Consider the following 23403-nt stretch of genomic DNA (forward strand, 5'->3'; position numbering starts at 1 on the left):
CTATTTCTCATCATAGTGTATAGCACACCACATTGCCAATTGAAATGCATTACACCAAAATACCAATGATGTCTTTCTCCTAACCTTCAATTTATTTAAAAAATGTTACAGGAACTCACCCCTTGCATATAATAATAATAATAATAATAATAATAATAATAATAATAATAATAATAATAATAATAATAACAACAATAATAAACTTTATTACTGACTCGAGGTCCAGACAATGGGCAACATTACATAAAAAAATGCATCGCATATTAAAAAATATCATAGAGTACATATAAAATCTTAGTATATCACTTATAAAAGCATCATAAATTATATATATTTTAAAAACACAATACATAAGTTAAAAATCCAGATTTAAAAAATGATCAATGTCCTACAACGAGACAACGATACCAGTGTCTCCACAGCTGGGATCCGTAGTGTGCAGCGCTAACCCTTATGTTTGACAAGGCCACAATAATTACATTTTTAGAGTCATTTATCCTGCAAATGAATTGATACATGTGATTTCTTAGGATAGCTTCTAAAGTACTGACTCCTGCAGCCACAAACATATTACTGGCACTACACCACCTAGGTTTCCGTAGCAGTGTTCTCATGGCATCGTTATATGCCACCTTTGGTCTCTGCAAACTTGTCTTTCCATAGTTCGACCACAGGTGCGCAGTGTAGAGTGGTGTGCAGTATGCTCTAAATAGCGACATCTTCACCACATCTGCACACGCACCAAATTTACGCAAGAGAATATCCGCCTGTGCATATAGCATGCGTCGTTGCCTATAACTAACCTCATCATCTGTCATTTGTTCTGTAATAATATACCCTAGATATTTAACCTTATTACAGACACTAAGATTATTGTCAGACAATTTAAAATCAGGAAATTTTAGACATTTATCCTCTTTGGTTCTACAGATCATAACAGCACTCTTACTAGCATTATATTTAATGTCATGGTCCACACCATACACAGAATATATAGTAAGGAGCTGCTGGAGACCAGCGCTAGATGGACTAAAGACCACAAGATCATCTGCATACATAATATGGTTCACTAAAATATTACCAATCATGCACCCAGTGTTACAGGCTTTCAATTGTTTAGACAGATCAATATATAGATTAAAAAGGACTGGGGACAAAATTCTCCCTTGTCTAACACCATTGCTAACCCCAAATGGGTCTGAGACCCTATTGCCCCATTTTATTTGCATAGTCTGGTGGGCATACGAGTAGGCCAGAATTCTAACAATGTATTTAGGCACCCCTCTTTGACTCATTTTACCAAACAGCCTTCTGTGATTAACACGGTCAAAGGTTTTGGAAGCATCAATAAAGCACATAAGGATTGAAGAGTTTGAGGAATGGTTGTGATTAAAAGCACTGTCTTCCAGAAATAAAGCAAAAATAAACGGGGGAAATAAACACATTGCCTCCTAAGGCACAGGCCCAGAATATCAATTGCTTGGATGTTGCCTGACATTAGTATCTTCCCCAAAAGAGCCAGTGAAAACTTGTAAACGGAGTCTCTACCACTGGGTTCTCTGTCAAGTAAAATAGCAGAGTACAGTGACTGATCTGACCCACTGAATGTGTCAGAAAATCCCGCACTCACAGCTCTGGATTCTAATTATCAGCACTTAAGTTTGAAAGGGTAAATGTTGAAAGTTCATTTTGGTTTGGAACAGCCAGCCACAGGCTGCACAGCTCAGCACAAAGTGTACATTAACAAAATCTTTAATTAAAGACTGAAGGAAATTTCCAAAAGCAGATGTTTAACTAACCTCGTTCATAATTCCTTGCTGAAGGCCACGGGTCTATATTTGGGAGGACAAGGTAATTGCTGCAAGTTCAGTTCCTTAATTACCAGGTCCATCTCTTCTCTGTGGATGAAACAGACCACATTTTCATCATACTTTACTTCAGTTGACTTCAATGTCTGTTTCTACTTCCATAACATTGCCTGACTTCTTGCCTTCCTCGGCTCATCTGGTACTGAAATCATCATTCATGTATTAGTGACATTTAGATTCATGGCTGCCACCCTCTTGTAAACAGACGGCAAAACTCTGCTTTCTATGTCCTAATTTACAACGCCGCATTCACACATCACTCATATAACACTGAATGCTGTATTCAACGGTTCTAGGATCTACTCTCCAAAACTGTAATAAAGCATACAGCATAGAAACAGGCCCCTCAGCCCAACTTGCCTACCAAGATGCCCCATCTACACTACAGTTACCCTGGGACCTGCCCACGTTTGGCCTATATCTCTCTAAACCTTTCCTATAAACCCATCCTTCTACATCACGATTATTTGGCCTTCAACAAGGAATTATAAAGTTAGGAATTATGAAATGAGGTTAGTTAAATATCTGCTTTTGGGAATTTGCTTCAGTCTTTAATTAAAAGATTGTTCCTGTCCATATACCTTTTAAATGTTGTTTTAGTACAAGCCTCAATTACCTCTCAGATTAAATCTATGTCCCTTGGTGCTTAATTCCCATACTCTGGGTAAAATATCCCAAATCCAAATTCTAGCCAGTTGAGTGTTGTTGGTTTTAATTCTTCTTAGGCAGACTGTTGAAATTGAGATGACTAGTTTCTACTCAGCTACATGTGTTCCATGGTGGTTGATGGGTTCAAAATGAGACTGCAGATTCTTCTACAAATTGGGCCAGAGATGCTTCATGGGGTAGGTAGTTGGTGAGGTGATGCACTCCTTCCACTGCTTACATAGCATGCTCCCATTGCATGATTCTCATCAATTCAGAGAAGCAATGGGCTAGGAATTCCCAAGAGTCAGTGGTGACATCACCAAGGCTGCCTGCATGCCCAACACTGAATCTGGAAAATCTTTGTTCTTGCACGCTGGGACAAAACTGGTGGTCTACAAGACAGGAGTGATCCCAGCCTTCCTCTGTGCTTTTGAGAGGACAATGATGAATTTGGAGGATTTTGCATTGTGATTTTACAGTGCATGTTGTACGTAATCCAGCTCAGAGACATAAACCACAAGTTTTGTTCCAAATTAGTAATCTTAATCTTCAAATAATCCGGTGTGTTAACAGTGAGTTGATGCCCGCCTTCACTGAAATTGGCTCCCGAATCTGGGAATGATGTGCCTCTACAGCTCTTGCTGTGAATTTGTATTGTCTGAGGGTAGTGTGGTGTAATGGCAGCATCTTTGTTGGTTCAGACAATCAATGCAAGGCTCATCCTCTTATTTTGCTTCTGTGAACAATGGCTTGGAGCTTGGCCTCTGGGCATGCACAATTGTAAGCATTATCAATGTTCTCCTGCTCATCTACTGAGACACCAGTGACCTTGGTTCTGGAGTGAAGTAGCTGAAAAATAGTTCCACAATTGACTATCATTTGTTCAGTTGTCAAAGCCCTCAGGACTGGAATTCCTGATTTAAACCATGGCACCTCAATCTCCTCCTCTCCTTTCACACACTCCTTTAAAAGTGCATCTGACCAGGTCATCTCCCGTATGCCTCAATTGAAATTTATGAACACTCCTTTAAATGTCCAAAGTTCAATGTTTTTAATTAATATGAGAATAAACGTACTAGTAGTTGGATGGAAGCCATATGTGTTAGCAACTGAGAATTCTTCAGTTTAGAGATACAGAATGGAAACTGACCTTTCCACCGAGTCCATGCCGACCATCGATCACCTGTTCACACTTTAATTCTTTAACCCAACATTTAGCAGGTCAATGATATCCAATTTAAATTGTAGTAACAGTTCTTCAGGAACCCAGACATCAACACAAGAAACTGCAGATGCCTGAATCCTGCATAGAAGACAAAGTGCTGGAGTAACTCAGTGGGTCAAGCAGTATGTATGAAGGACATGGATAAGTGTTCTCCAGAGAGGCTGCCTGACCCGCTGCTACCTCCAGCATTTATGGGGTTTTTTTACCTCTAACAAAGTTGTGTTCCCTTGGTATGGGATAGTATGAAGCGAACACTACTTTGTTAGATATCAATGTGGATTTTAGGTCTAAAATGTATTTGTTAGATATCAATGTAGACATTGGGCCAGCAGTGTCTGGGCTAGGACTAGACCTATGATTATGATTCCAGTTTCGCAGCTGACATTTGTTGTTGATGAAGTGGGTGATTATTCAACCCAAAACTGGGAGGTTTTTAAAAGTAAAAGAGTTAAGGGCTGGCATATTACTGTGAAGGGGAAGGGGAAGGCTGGGTCTTTTGACCCTGGAGTGTAGGGCGCTAAGGCCTAATAATACCATCAAAATTGACCTTGGTCCAATTTAGAACTTCAGCATTTGGACCAGTCTTACCATATCCATAGTTATTTTAAAACCAATAGAATCACTGGTCCCACAGTGCTCCCCCAGTAATACATCAGTCATCTGCCTTGCTGTATTTCCCAAGAGGAGATTGAAGTTAGTCCCTTCCCTTGACATATTGACTGAGTAGATTTTCCTGAACACACAATAAATTCCACCGTAAGTAAGCCCTGAGTGCTATAGCAGTCCTGGTCAATATTTGGAAAGTTATAACCCTTGTAGGGCTTTATAAAATCACGAGGAACATAGATCAGGAGAATAGCTGCAGTCTTTTCCCAGGGAAGTCAGTCAAGAGGGCATAGGTTTAAGGTAAGAGTAGAAAGATTTAAAAGGAACCTAACTTTTTCGCATAGTGTGGTGGATATATGGAAAGGGTTGCGGAGGGAGTGGTAAGGTGTGTACAATTACAAAATGTAAGTCATTTGAACAATTACTTGGCCAAGAAAGGTTTGGAGAGATTTGGCACTTCTGCCAAATATGGAATAGTATCCATCAACTTTTCCCTGTGTTCATTGCAAACATGATTTCCTATTGGCTTATTCACTGATTTATTCCCACACCATCCCTCAGATTCATATCCATAATTTCCTACCTTTGTATAGAAGTCAAAAGAGCAAGAGCTACACAGTAGTGGTGCCGTGAAATTTCAATGATTGATAGCATAGTGACAGTGTAAGAACGGAAAAGTGGAGTCAATTGCTAAAGTGTGTACGAGAACTTTCTTGTTTCTGCAGCAAGTGAGCAGCTGAGAGAAGGAGCAGCGCAAGAGATTTAACACGGAGGCGTTAGCGAGCGGCCAGGTTAGTTTCAACAGCGAGTTAGTAGCTGAGAGGGGGAGCAACGTGGGAGATTTAACACCGAGCCGTTAGTCTTTGGGAGTGACTGCTCCCACATAGAGTATAAAAGGAAGACAGGGACCAGCAGCGTGGCCGTTTTGGGGAGAGGCTGAGGTGAAGTGCTATGTTTTGAGGGTAAGTGCTAAGACTTTGGCCAGGAAGTTGAACGGAGGTCGGGTGTAAGTAAGACAAGGTAAGAATTTGTTTTCCCCCGCCAGTTCCTCTTTGGTCTGAGTGCAGTGGGGATGGCAGTTAAGGTAGCAGTATGCTCCTTCTGCAGGATGTGGGAGGTCAGGAAATCCTCCCCCTTCCCTGAGGAGCACATCAGTTGGAAGTGCGTCCCACTGTAGGCCCTGTGACCACATGAAGGAACAGGAGGCTGAAGCTGAACGTACTCAGGTTCAATTGGAGGCCACATACAAACTGGAGGAGCAGCACCTCATATCCCGCTTGGGTAACTTACAACTAAACAGTATGAACATTGAATTCTCCAATTTTAGGTAACCTCGAACCAGCCCCCACCCCCTAAATCCTCCCCCACTTTTCTCCTCCACGCTTACCCCCCCCCCCCCCCCCCACCCTTCCCTCCTCTGTGCCCCACCTGGGCGCCCATCTATTTCTTCCCCCCCTCCCCCACAACTTTCCTCCCCCTTGCTTCATAATGTTCAACGCTCCAAACCTGTCTCACACCTGTTCTAATCTCTGACCCTTGTTCAACCCATATGCCTACAACCCCCCCCACCTGCATCCACCTATTATCTGTCCCATGTTGTCCTGCCTCTCTTTTCCAGCTACCTTCTATGCCCCCCTACAATCAGTCTGAAGAAGAGTCTCGATCTGAAACATCACCTATCCATGTTCTCCAGAGGTGCTGCTTGACCTGCTGAGTTGCTCCAGCACTTTTTTGTCTTAACTATAATCTGCAGGTTTTTGTTTCTTTATCTGGAAGGCCGATAGCTTCATATAGAACCGTTATGGTGAGGTGGTCACACGTAAGGTGCAGGCGGAAAGTAGATGGGTGACCAGCAGGATAGGCAGGGAGTGTGGGATTCCCCTGTGGTTAATCCCTTTGAAAAAAAACGAATATCCTTTTGGAAACTGTTGGGTAGGGGGTGACCGTGCAGGAAACATCAACCCTTCTTCACCTGGATCCACCTAATGCTTGCCAGTGCTTGCCTTATTCTAACCCCCTGCCCCCTTATATTGGCTATCTCCTCTTTACTTTTTCAGCCCAGATGAAGGGTCCCAACCTGAAACGTCTGCCTGACCCACTGAATTCCTCCAGCAGCTAATTTAGTTTAGAGATACAGCGTGGAAATAGGCCCTTCAGACCAGCATGGAAACAGGTCCTTCCTGCCAACCAGCGATCACTGGTACACTAGTTATATCTTACAAACTAGGGACAATTTACAGAAGCCAAATAACCTACAGATCTGCATGTCTTTAGAAAGCGAGATGAAACTGAGGGACCTGGAAAAAACCAACGTGGTCACAGGAAGATCATACAAACTACTCTCGGACAGCAACCATTGTCAGGATCGAACCTCGGGTCTCTGGTGCTGTACCGTTGAGCCACTGTGCTGCCCTCTGCAGTTTGTTGCTCCAAGTTACAGCCCCTGCAGTCTCTTGTGTCTCCACTAAAATACTTTGCATCACCATTAAAACATCTCATATTGAAATGGAAAAGCACAAAAAGACAATTACATGCATAAAGTTAGTCATTGTTAGATTTAGTTAAACTATATATTAAAAAAAAGAAAAGATGCTAGTTTAAATTATTTTCAAGAAACAATTTCACTGAATTGTGGGATGATCCAAGAACAAAACATCCATAAGCAGCTTACATCTTAGGTGGTTTGGCTAAGAGGAGGGAGTTTTTATCTTGATCTTGATGTCAGTTTGTGATAGGATACTGATCACCAAGATGCAGTTTGATCAAGGTCCACAACCAATGTTTTGACACTGTTGGTTCCCGAGCCTTGCTGGATTATCCGTTTTGTTCAACAGTACTGAAACGGTGCACCTAGGCTGCTGAAGGACTGAGATACCGGCCTGCAAAGTCAGCTCCGGAGGTTGGCTGTGGGAACAGATCTGCCAGCTTCAGCCAGGTCGGAGTTCCAGAGCCCCGGCCGCAGAGGGCAAATTTGACCCACTGATCGGTGTGGAAGGCCTGATGAGGTCAAGTTCGACCACCTCACCTGGACTAGGCCACATTTTCGGTGGGACTTCCGGGAGAGGGTGGGGGTGGGTTTCAACTTCGCTCTTGTGATTTTGTCCAGATTAATAGAAGTGCGGGATCATCAGTCGAAAAATCAGTAGTGGACCTGTATATTAACTTTTTAAATAGTATAGTACATTTCTGCAAAAAGTCTTTATTTTTGAAGAGCTCTAACTCGCATCTTTTCTTGCAGAAGAACTAACAGGAGGAATAAATCGATGTAGAGTTTCGGAAAGCGCACATCCCCATTCCTTTACTATTGAGACAGGACGTAAACAATTGCCAATTCTCGGAAGTGAACAAACATCCCTTCGTGAAAGTGAGGGTCTGTTGTATATGAATTTTAAGTATCAAGAGCGTGTCAGCATTTTAGATATTTAAAAAAAATGTTTTTGCAACAAAATGCGTTTTAATTTTTCCTCTAGTTCACTTTTACGTTAACCAAATATACGTATCTGCTTTAACTGCAGGATCTATCGGAAACTCGCGAAGCTCTACGCAAATGAACTCCTATTCTGATAGTGGTTACCAGGACACGGGCAGTTACTACAGCAGCCAGAATTTGATCAAGACTATCCCAAGAAGTCTACACGAACCTGTTCATATTAGCACCAACAGTAATCACCTAATCCGAAATTCTAGGCCGGAGGGACAGACAATAGGCCAGGTACTATAGCTTTAAGGGGCTGTCCCACTGCAGCGACCTAATCCGCGAGTTCGGACGAGTTTGCCCTCGACTCATACTCGCAGTATGGTCAACACAAGGTCCTAGGAGGTCTTTGTAACTCTCCTTCATGCTCGAGAGTAGTCCCCGCGTACTCGAGGTCTCAGCTAGGTCGCGGCGTATTTTTCAACATGTTGAAAAATGTCCGCGAGTATAAAAAGGTCGACATGGAAAAAATCAATACTTTTTTTATTCGTAGGTTTAGTCGAAGTAGGTCGTGGTAGGTCGGCATGTTATTCGTAGGTAATCGACGGTAGTCGAAGGTAGTCGTAGATAGTCTTCAACATAGTCGAAAAGAGGTCAATAGACAATAGGTGCAGGAGTAGGCCATTTGGCCCTTCGAGCCAGCACCGCCATTCAATGTGATCTTGGCTGAAAATCCCCAATCAGTACCCCATTCCTGCCTTCTCCCCTTATCCCCTGACTCCGCTACCTTTAAGAGCCCTATCTAGCTCTCTCTTGAAAGTATCCAGAGAACCGGCAGAGGCAGAGAATTCCACAGACTCACAACTCTGTGAACAAAAGTGTTTCCTCGTCTCCGTTCTAAATGGCTTATCCTTTATTCTTAAACTGTGGCCCCTGGTTCTGGACTCCCCCAACATCGGGAACATGTTTCCTGCCCCTAGCGTGTCCAAACCCTTAACAATCTTATATATTTCAATAAGATACCCTCTCATACTTCTAAACTCCAGAGTGTACAAGCCCAGCCGCTCCATTCTCTCAGGATCGCCTCAGGAAGGATATCGAAGGAGGTCGTCTTTACTCTCCAATTTTCCCGAAGCTAGTCGAAGCTAGTCTTCAACATAGTCGAAGGAGGTCTTCAACATGACATTTTTTCAACCTCTTCTAAACTCGCCAATTAGGTTGCCGCAGTGGGACAGCCCCTTTAAGCAAATTAATAGTAAACATGTTATAGGACTTTGGTTAGGCCATATTTGGAGCATTCCACACAGTTCTGGTTGCACCATTACAGGAAGGCTGTGGAGGCTTTGGAGAGGGTGCAGATGAGGTTTAACAGAATGATGCCTGGATTAGGGGATATTAGCTACAAGAAGAGTTTGGGCAGACTTGGGTTGTTTTCTCTGGAATGCCAAAGGTCACGGAGAAATTTCATAGGCGTATATAAAATGTGAGATGCATAGTTAGGGTAGACAAACGCGACCTTTATGCCAGGATGGAAAAATTAAACACTAGAGGCATAGTTTTAACGTGAGGGGGGAAAAGGTGAAAGAAGATGTGCAGAGCAACTTTTATTACACAGAGGGTGGTGAGTGTTGCTGCTGGGGGCGATGGTTGAGACAGATACAATAGCAGCATTTCAGAGACTTTTGGATATGGATATGCAGGGAATAGAGGGACATGAATTACATAAGGCAGATCAGATTTAGTCTTGGCATCATGTTCGGACCAGACATTGTGTGCCGAAGGTCCTGAACATGTGATGTACTTTGTGTAGGAAAGAACTGCAGATACTGGTTTAAATCAAAGGTAGACACAAAATGCTGGAGTAACTCAGCGGGACAAGCAGCATCTCTGGCAAGAAGGAATGGGTGACGTTTTGGTGCTGTACTTTTCCATGTTCTGTGCCATACCTGATCTCGGAGGCATGTTTAAAGCAGGACGCGACAATCCATGCCAAAGTCTGACATATTTGAAATCAGCACTTAATTTGGAAACATCCGGCCTTAATTCTAACCAACATCACAGGGGAATGTAAAATAAAACAGAAATTCTGGAAACACTCAGCAACTTAACTTTTCTGATCTTTTCTGTTTAATTATCAGAACTCTTTTTACAGATAATGTCTATTTAGTGATGAGATGCAAAAGTAATCTGTGAAAATTGTGTGAAATTAATGTTCTGTTTACAGTTGAGATGAACTGGCAAAGTTCCAAACTCTTATTTTGCAGTATTGTGTGAAAAGTGTGCCATTGCGTGAATTTATAACTGAATATTGATTTAGTAAGTTTTAGTTAGTGCAGTTTTGTACAAGTATAGATGTAGAAATACTATTATTATATTGTTAGTTATTACAGTACTGGATAGGTCTGTTTAAAAGAGACCCATTTCACTGTTTTTCCAACTATCTATACTTCACACTGCCTTGGGAAAGCAGCCAACATAATCAGACCTTTCCCAGCTCGGTTATTCCTTCTCCCCGCTCCCGTCAGCCGGAAAGTACAGAAGCTTGAAAGCGTGCACTGCCAGACTCAGGAACAGTTTCTTCCCCTCTGTTATTAGACTTTTGAATGGTCCTTCCATAAGCTGGGATACTGTCCAATTTACCTCTTATCTTATTGACCGACATTGAACTTTGTCTCTGGAACTGTTGCACTACAATGCTGAGAACAATATTCTGCACTCTGTATCTTTCTCTCTGCTCTACCTATTGTACTTGACTTTGATTTGATTGTACTCATTTATAGCACTATCTGGTTTGATTGGATATATTGCAAAACACAAGCTTGTTACTGCCTCGATACACATGACAATAATAAGCCTAAATTAGCCGTCATCCTGTGAAGAGATGTCATCTCCAGCAGATGTCTCCCTACTATGATGAGAAATGAGACCAAGAATTTAGCAAAGCTAGGATTTAGTCCTGGAACTTTGTGGTGTTGTTCCAATCAGCTGCACTGATTTTTCAATTAAGAGTTTAACTTTAAAGTTAGTGTTGCATTCATAATTGCGACAGGTGAAGCTGAACTCCATATCTCTCTCAATTTTCTTGCAGTAGTAGTTGCATTTTACATTGAGAATGGAATTATTACAAACTTTTCATGGACAATATATCTAATTAAGTGTCAACTTGCTAATTCAATGAGGTAAAAAAAGATGGCTTAGGTTGAGGTATATTGTTGCCACGCGTATTGGTACAGAGAAAGGCTCTGTAAGGCATGCTTTGCAATCGGATCAGATAATACTTAAATACAACCAAGTTAAACTCAAATGCAATAGAAAGAGCAAAGGGAAAGATACAGAGCCAGGTAAAAAGACGATCTAAAAGAATGAGGTGACTGTATCAGCTGATTAGTTTTGAGATACAGCACAGAAACAGGCCCTTTGTCCCACCGAGTCCATGCCAACTAGTGATCCCTGTACACTAGCACTTTCCTACACACTCGGGACAATTTACAATTTTTACCTAAATCAATTAACCTACAAATATACTTTGGAGTGTGGGAGGAAACCAGAGCACCTGGGGAAACCCCACGCAGTCATTGGGAGAACATACAAACTCCATACATTACCCGTAGTCAGGATCAAACCCGGGCAAGGCGGCAACTCTACCGCTGCCTCACCGTGCTAGCTGATAGTTGACCGTGTTCTGGGACCAGCACACAAAGTCGCCTCCCCCGGTGCCATCTTACCCTGTTTCTTTTCCTCATGGTAACTTACCTGCTTCAACCAGTTGGCTTGGATTTATTAGTGAAAGTGGAAAAAAAGTCCCTTTCTGGCACTCTAAGCTGTGGGAAGTTTTAAATAAAATGGTATGGATGATATATATTGACTTGTCTACCAAATTGGTGCGAGACAAATACAATTTACACCATAATATAAGCAGCATATACATATCATCTACCCTGCAAAAGGTTCCTGAACAGTGTCTTTATTAGTCCCTGAATTACTATTATTTACCTAATTTAAGAATCAAGTGGCAAGAGTGTTTAATTGTCTTATGTGCCGGTAATGGAATGATTACATTCTTACATGTTGCAGCTTTACAGGTTCATACTGCCAAACACATGAATTAATATACAATTATCATTAAAACAATAAATTAAAAACCAGTAATAGAGGGTAACCAGACCATAATAGTACAAAACCAAAGTCCACTGTAGATCATAGTTGCTCAGGTAGTGGTTAGTATGTAGTGTTAAAGAGCCTTATGTTTGCTAGGGCCACTCTGTTCTTGAACCTGGTGGTCATGGTTCTCAGGCTCCTGAGCCTTCTGGCGCAGTGGTACAGTTGCTGCCTTACTGCGCCAGAGACCCGAGGTTGATCCTGACCTCGAGTGCTGTCTGTATACAGTTTGTACATTCTCCCTGTGACTGCGTAATTTTTCTCGGGGTGCTCCGCTTTCGTCCCTCATTCCAAAGAGGTACAGGTTCGTAGGTTAATTGGCTTCTGTAAATTGTCCCTAATGCGTTGCATAGAATAAGTGTACGGGTGATCTTTAGTCAATGCGGACTCGGTGGGTTGAAGGGCCTGTTTCCACGCTGTATCATTAAACTAATTTAATCTTTCATTCAGTTTTTTTCAAGAAGATGAAGAGCACATAAGGAATGTAATGAAGAAATACTTTATTTGATTGGAAAAACGTAATTCTGAGCAGCTGTATTGTGCATGCTATTGTCTGTGATATTTTTCAGAACAATTAATAATTTGGTATCATCTTTTGTCAAACAGGGTCCAATGAATGTCGCTGTTACCACAAATAGGGCAATGAGGAGGGTTAGCTCAGTCCCATCCAGAACACAGTCACCATCGTACGGTACAGGAGTGTCACCTTCAAGGGGGTCTCTGAGAACTTCGCTCGGGAGTGCTTGTGGCTCGCCGGTATTAACGGAACCTCGGTCCAATAATTCGACAGTGTACTTGTCCTCCACGTTGCCAGCTCAAAGAGCAGGTTCGCCACGTACTGCCCAGCGATCAACGTCACCAGCCACCATCAGACGAATTGGTTCAGTTACAAGACAGCTCACTAATTCCAGCAGGGCAACCTCTCCGTATCAGACTTTGGGATCTTCTCTGAGAATGGGTTCACCCCTCGCCTTAACAGCCGTACAGACGAGAGTAAACACTTCACCCCAAGGTCAAACCGGATCACCATCTCCAGCAAGGTCCACAATGACTGCTGTCCCCCAACGAATGGTGGCACCGCTGCAAAGGTCTCATGCCATAGACGGTGATTTTTATTGTCTACAGTCACCTGAAATCTATGAGCGGATGGTTCCAACGCGGCCAGACAGCCTTGCAGGTCTGTTTTTATGAAAGGAATCACAAACGCAACATCAATTCAGGCAAAAGGTTATTTTGATGGTTAAATGATGTGTCACCTGAAGTCCCTCTCCAAGCACTAACAAAAGAATTTAAGGTGAACCAAAATAAATATACCCCAGTAGCTGTTGCTCTTCAGTCATCAATGGGTTTCCATTTCATAATAGGTCTGACTTGCCTGGGTTTATCTTCTCTGTGGGGCAGCACAGTGGCGGTCGAGTTGCTGCCTCACAGCGTCAGTGACCCGGGTTTGATCCTGACTACAGGTGCATTTTAATTTTATATGGAGTTTGTACGCACTCCCTGTGACTACGTGGGTTTTCTCCGGATGCTCCAGTTTCCGCCCACACTCCAAACAGGTACAGGTTTGCAGGTTAATTGGCTTCTGTAAATTATAAATTCTCCCTAGTGTGTCGGATAGTGATAGTGTACGGGGTGATTACTGGTGGGTGCGGATGTGGTGGGCTGCGGGCCTGTTTCCATGCTATATCACTGAAGTCTAAAGTTCTCATTACCTCCTATCTCTTCCAAGCTGCAGACATCCCAGCCAATGGATCAGCCTACCAATCTGAGCTGTCATTCAGTAGGTTTGGGACATATGCAGTGGTGGAAGTTCTGGACTAATTGCATGTGGCATTACCGTAATTCTACCATCAAATGCCTGTTCATGTAGAGTCAGCATTTATCAGTAAGATTGGGCAACATGGTTTAGTCTATTTGTTTTCCACTAAATTAACAGTGTTTCAACAAATATTCTAATTAGCACCTCAACAAAATAGCATTATATTTTTCCTGTGGAAATAATACAAAACACAAAGGAAAAACTTTATTAAATGACACCGACTTTTTCGTCTTCACCTTTTGATTGTCTAGTTCCCGTTAAGGACCATATCTCCTAGATTTGGTTTGGTGGATTTTTTTATAGGGAATATGAATTTCATGGGGTGAGAGATTTAAACATTTTAAAAATCGTTTTTTCAAGTTTTTTAATTGCTTAAACAATTTACTTTTGGGAAGGGGAGTTTAGGGGAGGGAGACCAAGCTATACATTTATTAGATATTGTGAGTTATTTTTCTCACACCCATTTGGAATATGCTTCTTTCTTTTAACACATCCTCAAATTTCCTTCCTACTGTCATAATTTTAATTTATTTTGTTTTAAGTTGCATTTTAGTTTTAGAGATACAGCATGGAAACAGGCACTCTGGCCCACCGAGTCGGCGTCGACCAACGATCACCCATGTACTAGTTCTATTCTAAACACTAGGGACAATTGACGGTGATTACAGAACCCAATTAACCTACAAACCTGTATGTCTTTGGGATGTGGGAGGAAACCTGAAATGGCAGGTTTGGTGAACAGGTAGTTTGGATCCGTCTTCACTAAGAAGGACATAAACAATCTCCCTGATGTACTAGTGGCCATAGGATCTGGGATAACTGAGGAACTGAAGGAAATCCACATTAGGCAGGAAATGGTTTTGGGTAGACTGATGGAACTGAAGGCTGATAAATCCCTAGGGCCTGATGATCTGTATCCCGGGGAACTTAAGGAAGTGGCTCTAGAAATCGTGGACGCATTGGTGATCATATTCCAATGTTCTATAGATTCAGGATCAGTTCCTGTGGATTGGAGGGTAGCTGATGTTATCCCACTTTTTAAGAAAGGCGGGAGAGAGAAAACAGGGAATTATAGACCAGTTAGCCTGACATCGGTGGTGGGGAAGTTGCTGGAGTCAATCATAAAAGATGAAATAGTGGCATATTTGCATAGCAGTAACAGGATCGGTCCGAGTCGGCATAGATTTACGAAGGGGAAATCATGCTGACTTGGACCTTCTGGAATTTTTTGAGGATGTAACTAGGAAAATGGACATGGGAGAGCCAGTGGATGTAGTGTACCTGGACTTTCAGAAAGCATTTGATAAAGTCCCACATAGGAGATTAGTGGGCAAAATTATGGCACATGGTATTGGGGGAGAGTGCTGACATGGAGAGAAAATTGGTTGGCAGACAGGAAACCAAGAGTAGGGTTCCTTTCAGAATGGCAGGCATTGACTAGTGGGGTACCGCAAGGCTCGGTGCTGGGACCGCAGCTATTTATAATATATATATTAACCATATAACAATTACAGCACGGAAACAGGCCATCTCGGCCCTACAAGTCCATGCCGACACAACTTATTTTCCCTTAGTCCCACCTGCCTGCACTCATACCATAACCCTCCATTCCCTTCTCATCCATATGCCTATCCAATTTATTTTTAAATGATACCAACGAACCTGCCTCCACCACTTCCACTAGAAGCTCATTCCACACCACTACCACTCTCTGAGTAAAGAAGTTCCCCCTCATGTTACCCCTAAACTTCTGTCCCTTAATTCTGAAGTCATGTCCTCTTGTTTGAATCTTCCCAATTCTCAAAGGGAAAAGCTTTTCCACATCAACTCTGTCTATCCCTCTCATCATTTTAAAGACTTCTATCAAGTCCCCCCTTAACCTTCTGCGCTCCAGAGAATAAAGACCTAACTTATTCAACCTATCTCTGTAACTTAGTTGTTGAAACCCAGGCAACATTCTAGTAAATCTCCTCTGTACTCTCTCTATTTTGTTGACATCCTTCCTATAATTGGGCGACCAAAATTGTACACCATACTCCAGATTTGGTCTCACCAATGCCTTGTACAATTTTAACATTACATCCCAGCTTCTATACTCAATATATTAATGATTTAGATGAAGGGGTTACGTAACATTAGCACATTTGCAGATGACACAAAGCTGGGTGGCAGTGTGAACTGTGAGGAGGATGCTATGAGAATGCAGGGTGACTTGGAATAGTTGGGTGAGTGTGCAAATGCATGGTAGATGAAGATTAATGGGTAAATGTGAGGTTACCCACTTTGGTAGCAAAAACAGGAAGGAAGATTATTATCTAAATGGTGTCAAGTTGGGAAAAGGGGGAAGGAAGTACAACGGGATCTGGAGATCCTTGTTCATTCGTCAATGAAAGTAAGCATGCAGGTACAGCAGGCAGTGAAGAAAGCGAATGGCATGTTGGCCTTCATAACAAGAGGAGTTGATTATAGGAGCAAAGAGATCCTTCTGCAGTTATACAGGGGCCTGGTGAGCCCGCACCTGGAGTATTGTGTGCAGTTTTGGTCTCCAAATTTGAGAAAGGACATTCTTGCTATTGAGGGAGTGCAGCGTAGGTTCACAAGGTTAATTCCTGGGATGGCGGGACTGTCATATGCTGAGAGAATGGAGCAGCTGGGCTTGTATACTCTGGAATTTAGAAGGATGAGATGGAATCTTATATATGAGAGGCAGGAAACATGTTCCCGATGTTGGGGGAGTCCAGAACCAGGGGCCACAGTTTAAGAATAAGAGGTAGACCATTTAGAACGGAGATGACGAAAAACTTTATCACACAGAGAGTTGTTAGTTTGTGGAATTCTCTGCCTCAGAGGGCGGTGGAGGCCGGTTCTCTGGATACTTTCAAGAGAGAGCTAGATAGAGGTCTTAAAGATAGCAGAGTCAGGGGATATGGGGAGAAGGCAGAAATGGGGTACTGATTGTGGATGATCAGCCATGATTACATTGAATGGCGATGCTGGCTCGAAGGGCCGAATAGCCTACTCCTGCATCTATTGTCTATTGTCACCCAGAGATAATCCACGCAAACACAGGGAGAATGTGCAAACTCTGTACAGATTGCACCGATAGACGGGATCGAACCCGGATCTCTAGTGCTGCAGGGCAGCAACTCTGCCACAAGTAGCATGTTGAAAAAAATATTATGGGACTAAAACAGTTCAGGAGTATTTCCGTGTGGTTTCTATGGTAACAAGATTTGTTAATCGGCACACATCATCTCAAACCGTTCCTGAATGATTCACTTCTGCATCCATAACCATACCAAATCAATGCACAAGTAATAAGCAATTTCTATAGAATGCTGTTGTGCTGATTAGTCATATTCCTCTGGTGTGTTTTTGCTGCATTTTTAATTCATCCTCGGGAATATTTTAATTTCAAAGATTAGATCAAAAGAAAATTAAAATGCACCGGAAGATATGTTTGCAGAGACAATGCCAAAGAAAAAAATAAGAGGGTTGAGAAGTGGATGGTGCGTTAAAGGAATTTATTTTACAAAAAAAGTTGCACAGAATAATAAAGCAAGGAAGAAAAATGAATTCCAGAGGTGGCATATGAGAAATGCTCTGATGAAAGAGGACAATTTTTATTGATTAGCATCAAGCTCCTGCAAGAGTTAAAAAATTGCAAATTGTGTCATTATAGAACATAGAACAACACAGCACTGGAAAATACCTTCTTGCCCACAATGTCTGTGCCAAACATGATGCCAGGTTAAACTTATCTCTTCACTCCATAGCCCTCCATTCCCTGCATATGCATGCACCTATCAAAGAGACTCTTAAATGTCGCTATAATTTCTGTCTCCTCCACCACACTTGGCAGCTCGTTTCAGGCACCTGCCATTTTGCAAAAAAAACTTGCCTCTCGCATCTGCTCTATTTTCCCCTACTCACCTTAAAGCTATGCCCTCCAGCCTTTGACATTTCCACCCAGGGGAAAAAGGGTTCTGACTGTCTACTCTAATTATAGCTCTCATAATTTTATATACTTTACCAGATCTCCTCTCAACCTCCATGTTCCAGTGAAAACAATTCAAGTCTGTCCAACCACACCTTATAGCTATTACTCTTTAAACCAGACAATATTCTTTTAAACCTCTTCTTCACCCTCTCCAAAGCCGCCACATCTTTCCTGTAATGAAGCAACCGGAATAGCACATAGTTCTAATTATAGTTAAAATAACAGTTTATAATTATCTTATAATTAAATCTAGCACTTGTAAATTGGAAGGACAGCATACTTTTTTTAATTTTATCTTTAACATCAAGACTGAACAGAGGAGAAAGGAGTGTTTAACAAGCTTTTGAATGAATTGGAGAAAAGTCTGAAAGCTTTACTGAGGAGACTTTGTTTAGAAAGTTTTCTAAAAGTTAAGCATGGGCAGATGTTTAGTTTAGTTTATTGGTGTCATGTGTACTGAGGTACAGTGGAAAGCTTTTGTTTTCATGCAATCCAGTCATAGAAAAGACTACACATGAAGACTATCAAGCCGTCCACAGTGCACAGGTGAAGTATAAAGAGTACAACATTCAATGCAAGATATAACATTGAAGTCAAATAAAGTGCAATCAAACATAGTTCAAAGGTCTCCAAGGAGGTGGATGGGAGCTCAGGACCACACTCTAGCTGATGAAAGAACCGTTCAGTCGCCTGATGACAGCTGGGAAGAAACTGTCCCTGAATCTGGAGGTATATGTTTTCACATTTCCGTACCTCTTGCCTGATGGGAGAGGGGAGAAGAGGGATTGACCGGGATGAGACTGGCCCCTGATTATGCTAGCAGCCTTGCTGAGGTAGCATGAAGTATAGATGAAGGCAATGGAAGGGAGACTTGTTTGTGTGTTGATGTAAGCTACATCCACAACTGCAATTTCTTGTGGTCTTGAATGGAGCTGTTCCCAAACAAGGCTGCGATGCATCCCAATAATGCTTTTATATTGCATATCTGTAGACGTTAGTGAGAGTTGTTGGGGATATGCCAAACTTCCTAAGCCTTCTAAAGAATGACTTTGCTTTGATGTGCTTTCTTGGCCAAAGGTTCCAAGTGGCTAGTCCAGGACAAGCTGCTAGTGATATTTATTCCGAGGAACTTCAAGCTTTCAACCATCTCTACTTCTGCAACATCAATATATGCTGTGACACAAAATACTGGAGTAACTCAGCGACCTGAAACATCACCCTTTTCTTCTCTCCAGAGATGCTGCTGTCCCACTGAGTTACTCCAGCAATTTGTGTCTATCTTTGATGTAAACCAGCATCTGCAGTTCTGGGATGTATGTGCTGCTTTGCTTCCTGAAGTCACTCACAATCTTGCTGACATTCAACCTCTTCTGCAGAATTAAAATTGTGTGCTGCCGCTGATTCTTTTAATCCTATTTTGTTTGGGTCACCGAACAGCTTTTGAGAGAGCTTTTAAACAGTGGGTTGTGGACAGAATTGTTGTAGGTGTGGGAGTCAAGATCCATATACTCTTCCAGCACAATACCTTAATCAGTCCTCTTGTCACTCAAGACCAACATTTTCTTTAACTAAAGTGCCTTTAACTAAATTAGTCCTTGTTATCTAGTCAAATTAATTGTGCATAATTTGCTTTGATTTTGTTTCTGAATTTCCCCACCATTACCTGAAGGACATAGTTATCTATTTTACATTGAGAAAGGGTTATAACATTGCAACTTACAACTCTCTGGAGCAGTAAACAATTCATTTTCACTCTTGGGAAAAATGCACTGCTTCCCCTTCCCACCGCACATCGACAATATGTTGGTCTGCTTCTTCAGAGGAGATGAGACTGGGGATTCCCTAGATGGTTTGAAGCTCAAATCCTGGGACAGATATTGATGATTTTGTGAATATTTAAATAAATTATCTCAATACTATGAAGCCCACATTTGCAACACGCAATATTCCACCAGATTCCCATTGCCTCAGAGGCCTTCCCGAGGTGTGGAAACCAGCACAGAGGACCCGAAGGCTTGGCGGACCATGGTAATGGGAGGGAGCTGGAGATGTTGGATGAAAGGAGCAAGGGACGGTAGGAGGGTGAATTGGGGTAATGCCTCCAGCGCCTTCAAGCTCGGCTGCAGGAGGCGCCCCTGGGGCACAAAGATGGCTGAGCGAGGAGAGAAATGTTGGTTTGCGGGCCGATTCGGTCAAAGTGTGGCCTGCAGGAGTCGGGTGTATCTGGATCGGGAACCACTACAGTAGACTGGGCGTGTGGACAAACCGGACTGTGGAAATGGCCCCAAAATGTGGTGGCGCCTGCATGTGCAAATATGCATGAAGAATTTCACTGCAGTTGCACGTGTGACAAATAAAGCACCATTGAACCTTTTGATATGGTGTGAAAATGGCAGGTAGTTGTCATTTCTACAAGTGTTATCATAGGCAAATGTAATTCTACAAGAAGATTGGTGTGGTTGAGGGAAACTACGTTTGTTCCCTCTGTGTGTTTGTTTTATAACTGGCATAGCTGGTAGAGTGCCTCAGTGCCAGAAACGTGGGTTCTGGGTGCTATCTGGAGTTTGCATGTCCTCCCTGTAACCACGTGGGTTTCTTCTGGGTGCTCCGCTTTTCTCCCACATCCCACAAATATGGCTTCTGTATATTGGCTTCTGTATATTGCCTCTAGAGTGTAGAGAGTGGATGACAACGTTGGTTAACATAGGTCTAATGTGAACCGGTGATCGATGGTCAGCCTTTATTCAGAGGGCCTCTTTCTACGCTGTATCTCTTAGATATACTAAACAAATTGCAGACAAATAGATGGCGGCGCTGCCATAGCAGCTGCAGTTCGTCTGGTTTTTTTTCTTTTTTTTTGTTGTTCTTTTGTCCTGTTTTAGTTAATTTTTGATTTATTAGGTTGTGTATGTGTGTGGGTGGGGGGGAGAAACATGTTTTTGATCTCTTCCTTCGGGGGGATGCGACTCCTCTTGTCGTATTCCCCGTCTCCGCCTGCGCCGAGGCCTAATAGCGGAGCTGGCGGCCTCGGAGCTGGGGCAGCGGTCCGACTCTGGAGCTGTGGTGTTCTGACGGCAGTGGCGACCCGGCCTCGGAGCTGGGGCAGCAGCAGCGGCGACCTGGAGCTGTGGTGTTCTGACGGCAGTGGCGACCCGGCCTCGGAGCTGGGGGCAGCAGCGACCCGGCCTGGCAGCAGGAGCTGCTGGGGCAGTGGCAGCAGCGACCCGGCCTCGGAGCTGGAGCAGTGTTCCGGCGGCAGTGGCCACCCGACTCGACCGCGGGCCCAGTGGACGACATCGTCGGGAGCTCGCTGGTCACAAGTTGGTGACCTGTTCTCCGGAGCTCCCGCAACAACAGCTGCGTCCGCTGGACTGGAGGGCGGCAGCTTTGGAAGCTTTGACCAGCCCGGCCTGCGGAGTTGAACCGGCCCGTTCGCGGAGCTTGGATTCAGCCGCGGGATTGACATTACTTACCATCGCCCGGCGGGGTCACAACATCTGAAGCCTGGATCGCCTCGGCGCAGACGGAGAATAAGAAGGGATGAGACAAAGACTTAAGACTTTTGCCTTCCATCACAGTGAAGAGGTGCCTGGTGAACTCACTGTGGTGGATGTTAATTTGTGTTTATTGTGTGGTTTTGTCATTTTTACTATATGTAGGACTGCAAGGCAACAACATTTTGTTCAGACCGCAAGGTCTGAATGACAATAAAGGCTACTTTGACTTTGTACACCTTTTAGGACACTATCTTCATCAAAGAAATAGGCCATATGACTCAAATAGTCAATACCAACTCACTTTCTCCACACGTCTCTTTCCATCCGTCTATATCTCAGTTTTCCATTCCTTTATGTCTTGAGTCTAACTTTCCCTTGAATTAGTCGGTGCTGTTGGCCTCAGCTAAACACTTGGTATTTATTCATTCTATATTCTGCTGAATTCCATTAGGGATTTATTGGTGACGAGAGACTCTTGTATGACTGTGACTCAATGAGAATTAGACTGTGTGTAATCATCTGTGTATACCAAATGAAATCTGCTTTAACAGGCCAACCATGGATTCTGTTTTGTTTTAGGATTACGTAGTTCATACGCCAGTCAACATAGTCAACTGGGAAATGAAATGCGTTCAGCCATGTCGCCTGATTTACATATAACTCCTATCTACGAGGGAAGAACACTTCAAAGTCCCGTGTTTTGCAGCCCCAGCCATGCAGGCGTGGAGCTTCATCACGGCACGCAAACTGCAGTATTTCGGGCAGCATCAGGTAAAGATTGTTTCTCTTCCTCTTAAGATCAAGATTGAGATAGGCTACTGAAGAAAATAATTCTAATCCAAATAAAGAGCCTGTTGTTTGAATGTGTTTACGCTTGGAAGAAGATGCATAATATGGAACGTCAGAACAGGCTTGGGAGGGGTAGGCAGTCCATCTCGAATCTATGATCTTGTATTCATATGTATTCTATCTCTTCACCAATGTATTAAAGTAACTGCTGGTAGTTAAAATTAACAAATTAGTGCTAGAATTGTTGTTTTAGCCGGGGTCATTAAAATAAACCTCTATTTGTTATTCATGTTTTTAGTATTTTTGTATTAGTTTGAACTCCTTTGTAAGGAAAGACGATTAGTATTGTCACTTCTTGAACCAGTTAGAATGTGATAACAAGGAACTGCGGGTGTTCGTTTATTCAAAAGGTAGACACAAGTCAAGTCAAGTTTATTTGTCACATACACATACACATACACCTACAGATGTGCAGTGAAATGAAGTGCTGGAGTAATTCAGCGGGTAAGGCAGCATCATTGGAGAACATGGATGGGCATTTATTTGGTTCAGAACCTTTCTTCAGACTGATTGTAGGAGAACGGGAAAGGAAGCTTGAAAAAAGGAGGGGAGGGGCAACACTTTGCCTTCATCAGTCAGAGTATTGAATATCGAAGTTGGGAGGTCATGTTGCAGTTATATAAGATGTTTGTGAGGCCATATTTAGTATTGTGTTCAGTTCTGGCCACCATGTTATGGAAATATGTTGTCAAGCTCGAAAGGGTGCAGAGAAGATTTACGAGAATGTTGCCAGGATTTTAGGGCCTGAGCTATAGGGACAGGTTGAGCAGGCTAGGAATCTATTTCTTGGAGCACAGGAGAATGAGGGGTGATCTTATAGAGGTGTACAAAATCATGAAATGGATAGATCAGGTAGACGCACAGTGTCTCTTGCTCAGAGTAGGGGAATCGAGAACCAGAGGACATAGGTTTAAGAAGAGGGGGGAAGATTTAATAGGAACCTGAAGGGTAACTTTTTCACACAAAGGGTGGTGAGTGTATGGAACGAGTTGCTAGAGGAGGTACAGTGCCCTCCATAATGTTTGGGACAAAGACCCATCATTTATTTATTTGCTTCTGTACCCCACTATTTGAGATTTGCAATTGAAAAAAAAATTACATGTGGTTAAAGTGCACATTGTCAGATTTTATTAAAGGGTATTTTTATACATTTTGATTTCACCATATAGAAATTACAGCTGTGTTTATATATAGTCCCCCACATTTCAGGGCACCATAATGTTTGGGACACATGGCTTCACAGGAGTTTGTAATTGCTCAGCTGTGTTTAATTGCCTCCTTAATGCGGGTATAAGAGATTCTCAGCGCCTAGTCTTTC

At 42.7% G+C, this 23403-nt stretch overlaps 1 protein-coding gene across 8 annotated transcripts in view; it reads left to right on the forward strand.

Moving 5' to 3' along the window:
- pkp4 (plakophilin 4) overlaps positions 1-23403 on the forward strand; it is a 146414-nt gene that overhangs the window by 72242 nt on the left and 50769 nt on the right. For 2 of the 8 annotated variants that reach the window (XM_055638089.1, XM_055638090.1), the window contains exons 5-8: positions 7586-7717; positions 7863-8059; positions 12527-13097; positions 21816-22007. In XM_055638089.1, the coding sequence (XP_055494064.1) occupies positions 7586-7717; positions 7863-8059; positions 12527-13097; positions 21816-22007 (1092 nt within the window). Of the gene's footprint in view, positions 1-5073; positions 5139-7585; positions 7718-7862; positions 8060-12526; positions 13098-21815; positions 22008-23403 lie in introns of those variants that run through there. The other 6 variants (XM_055638092.1, XM_055638094.1, XM_055638091.1 and 3 more) reach the window with 4 other exon arrangements.

This window comes from Leucoraja erinacea, chromosome 7 (assembly GCF_028641065.1).
Source record: "Leucoraja erinacea ecotype New England chromosome 7, Leri_hhj_1, whole genome shotgun sequence".
Classification (NCBI taxonomy): Eukaryota; Metazoa; Chordata; class Chondrichthyes; order Rajiformes; family Rajidae; genus Leucoraja; species Leucoraja erinaceus.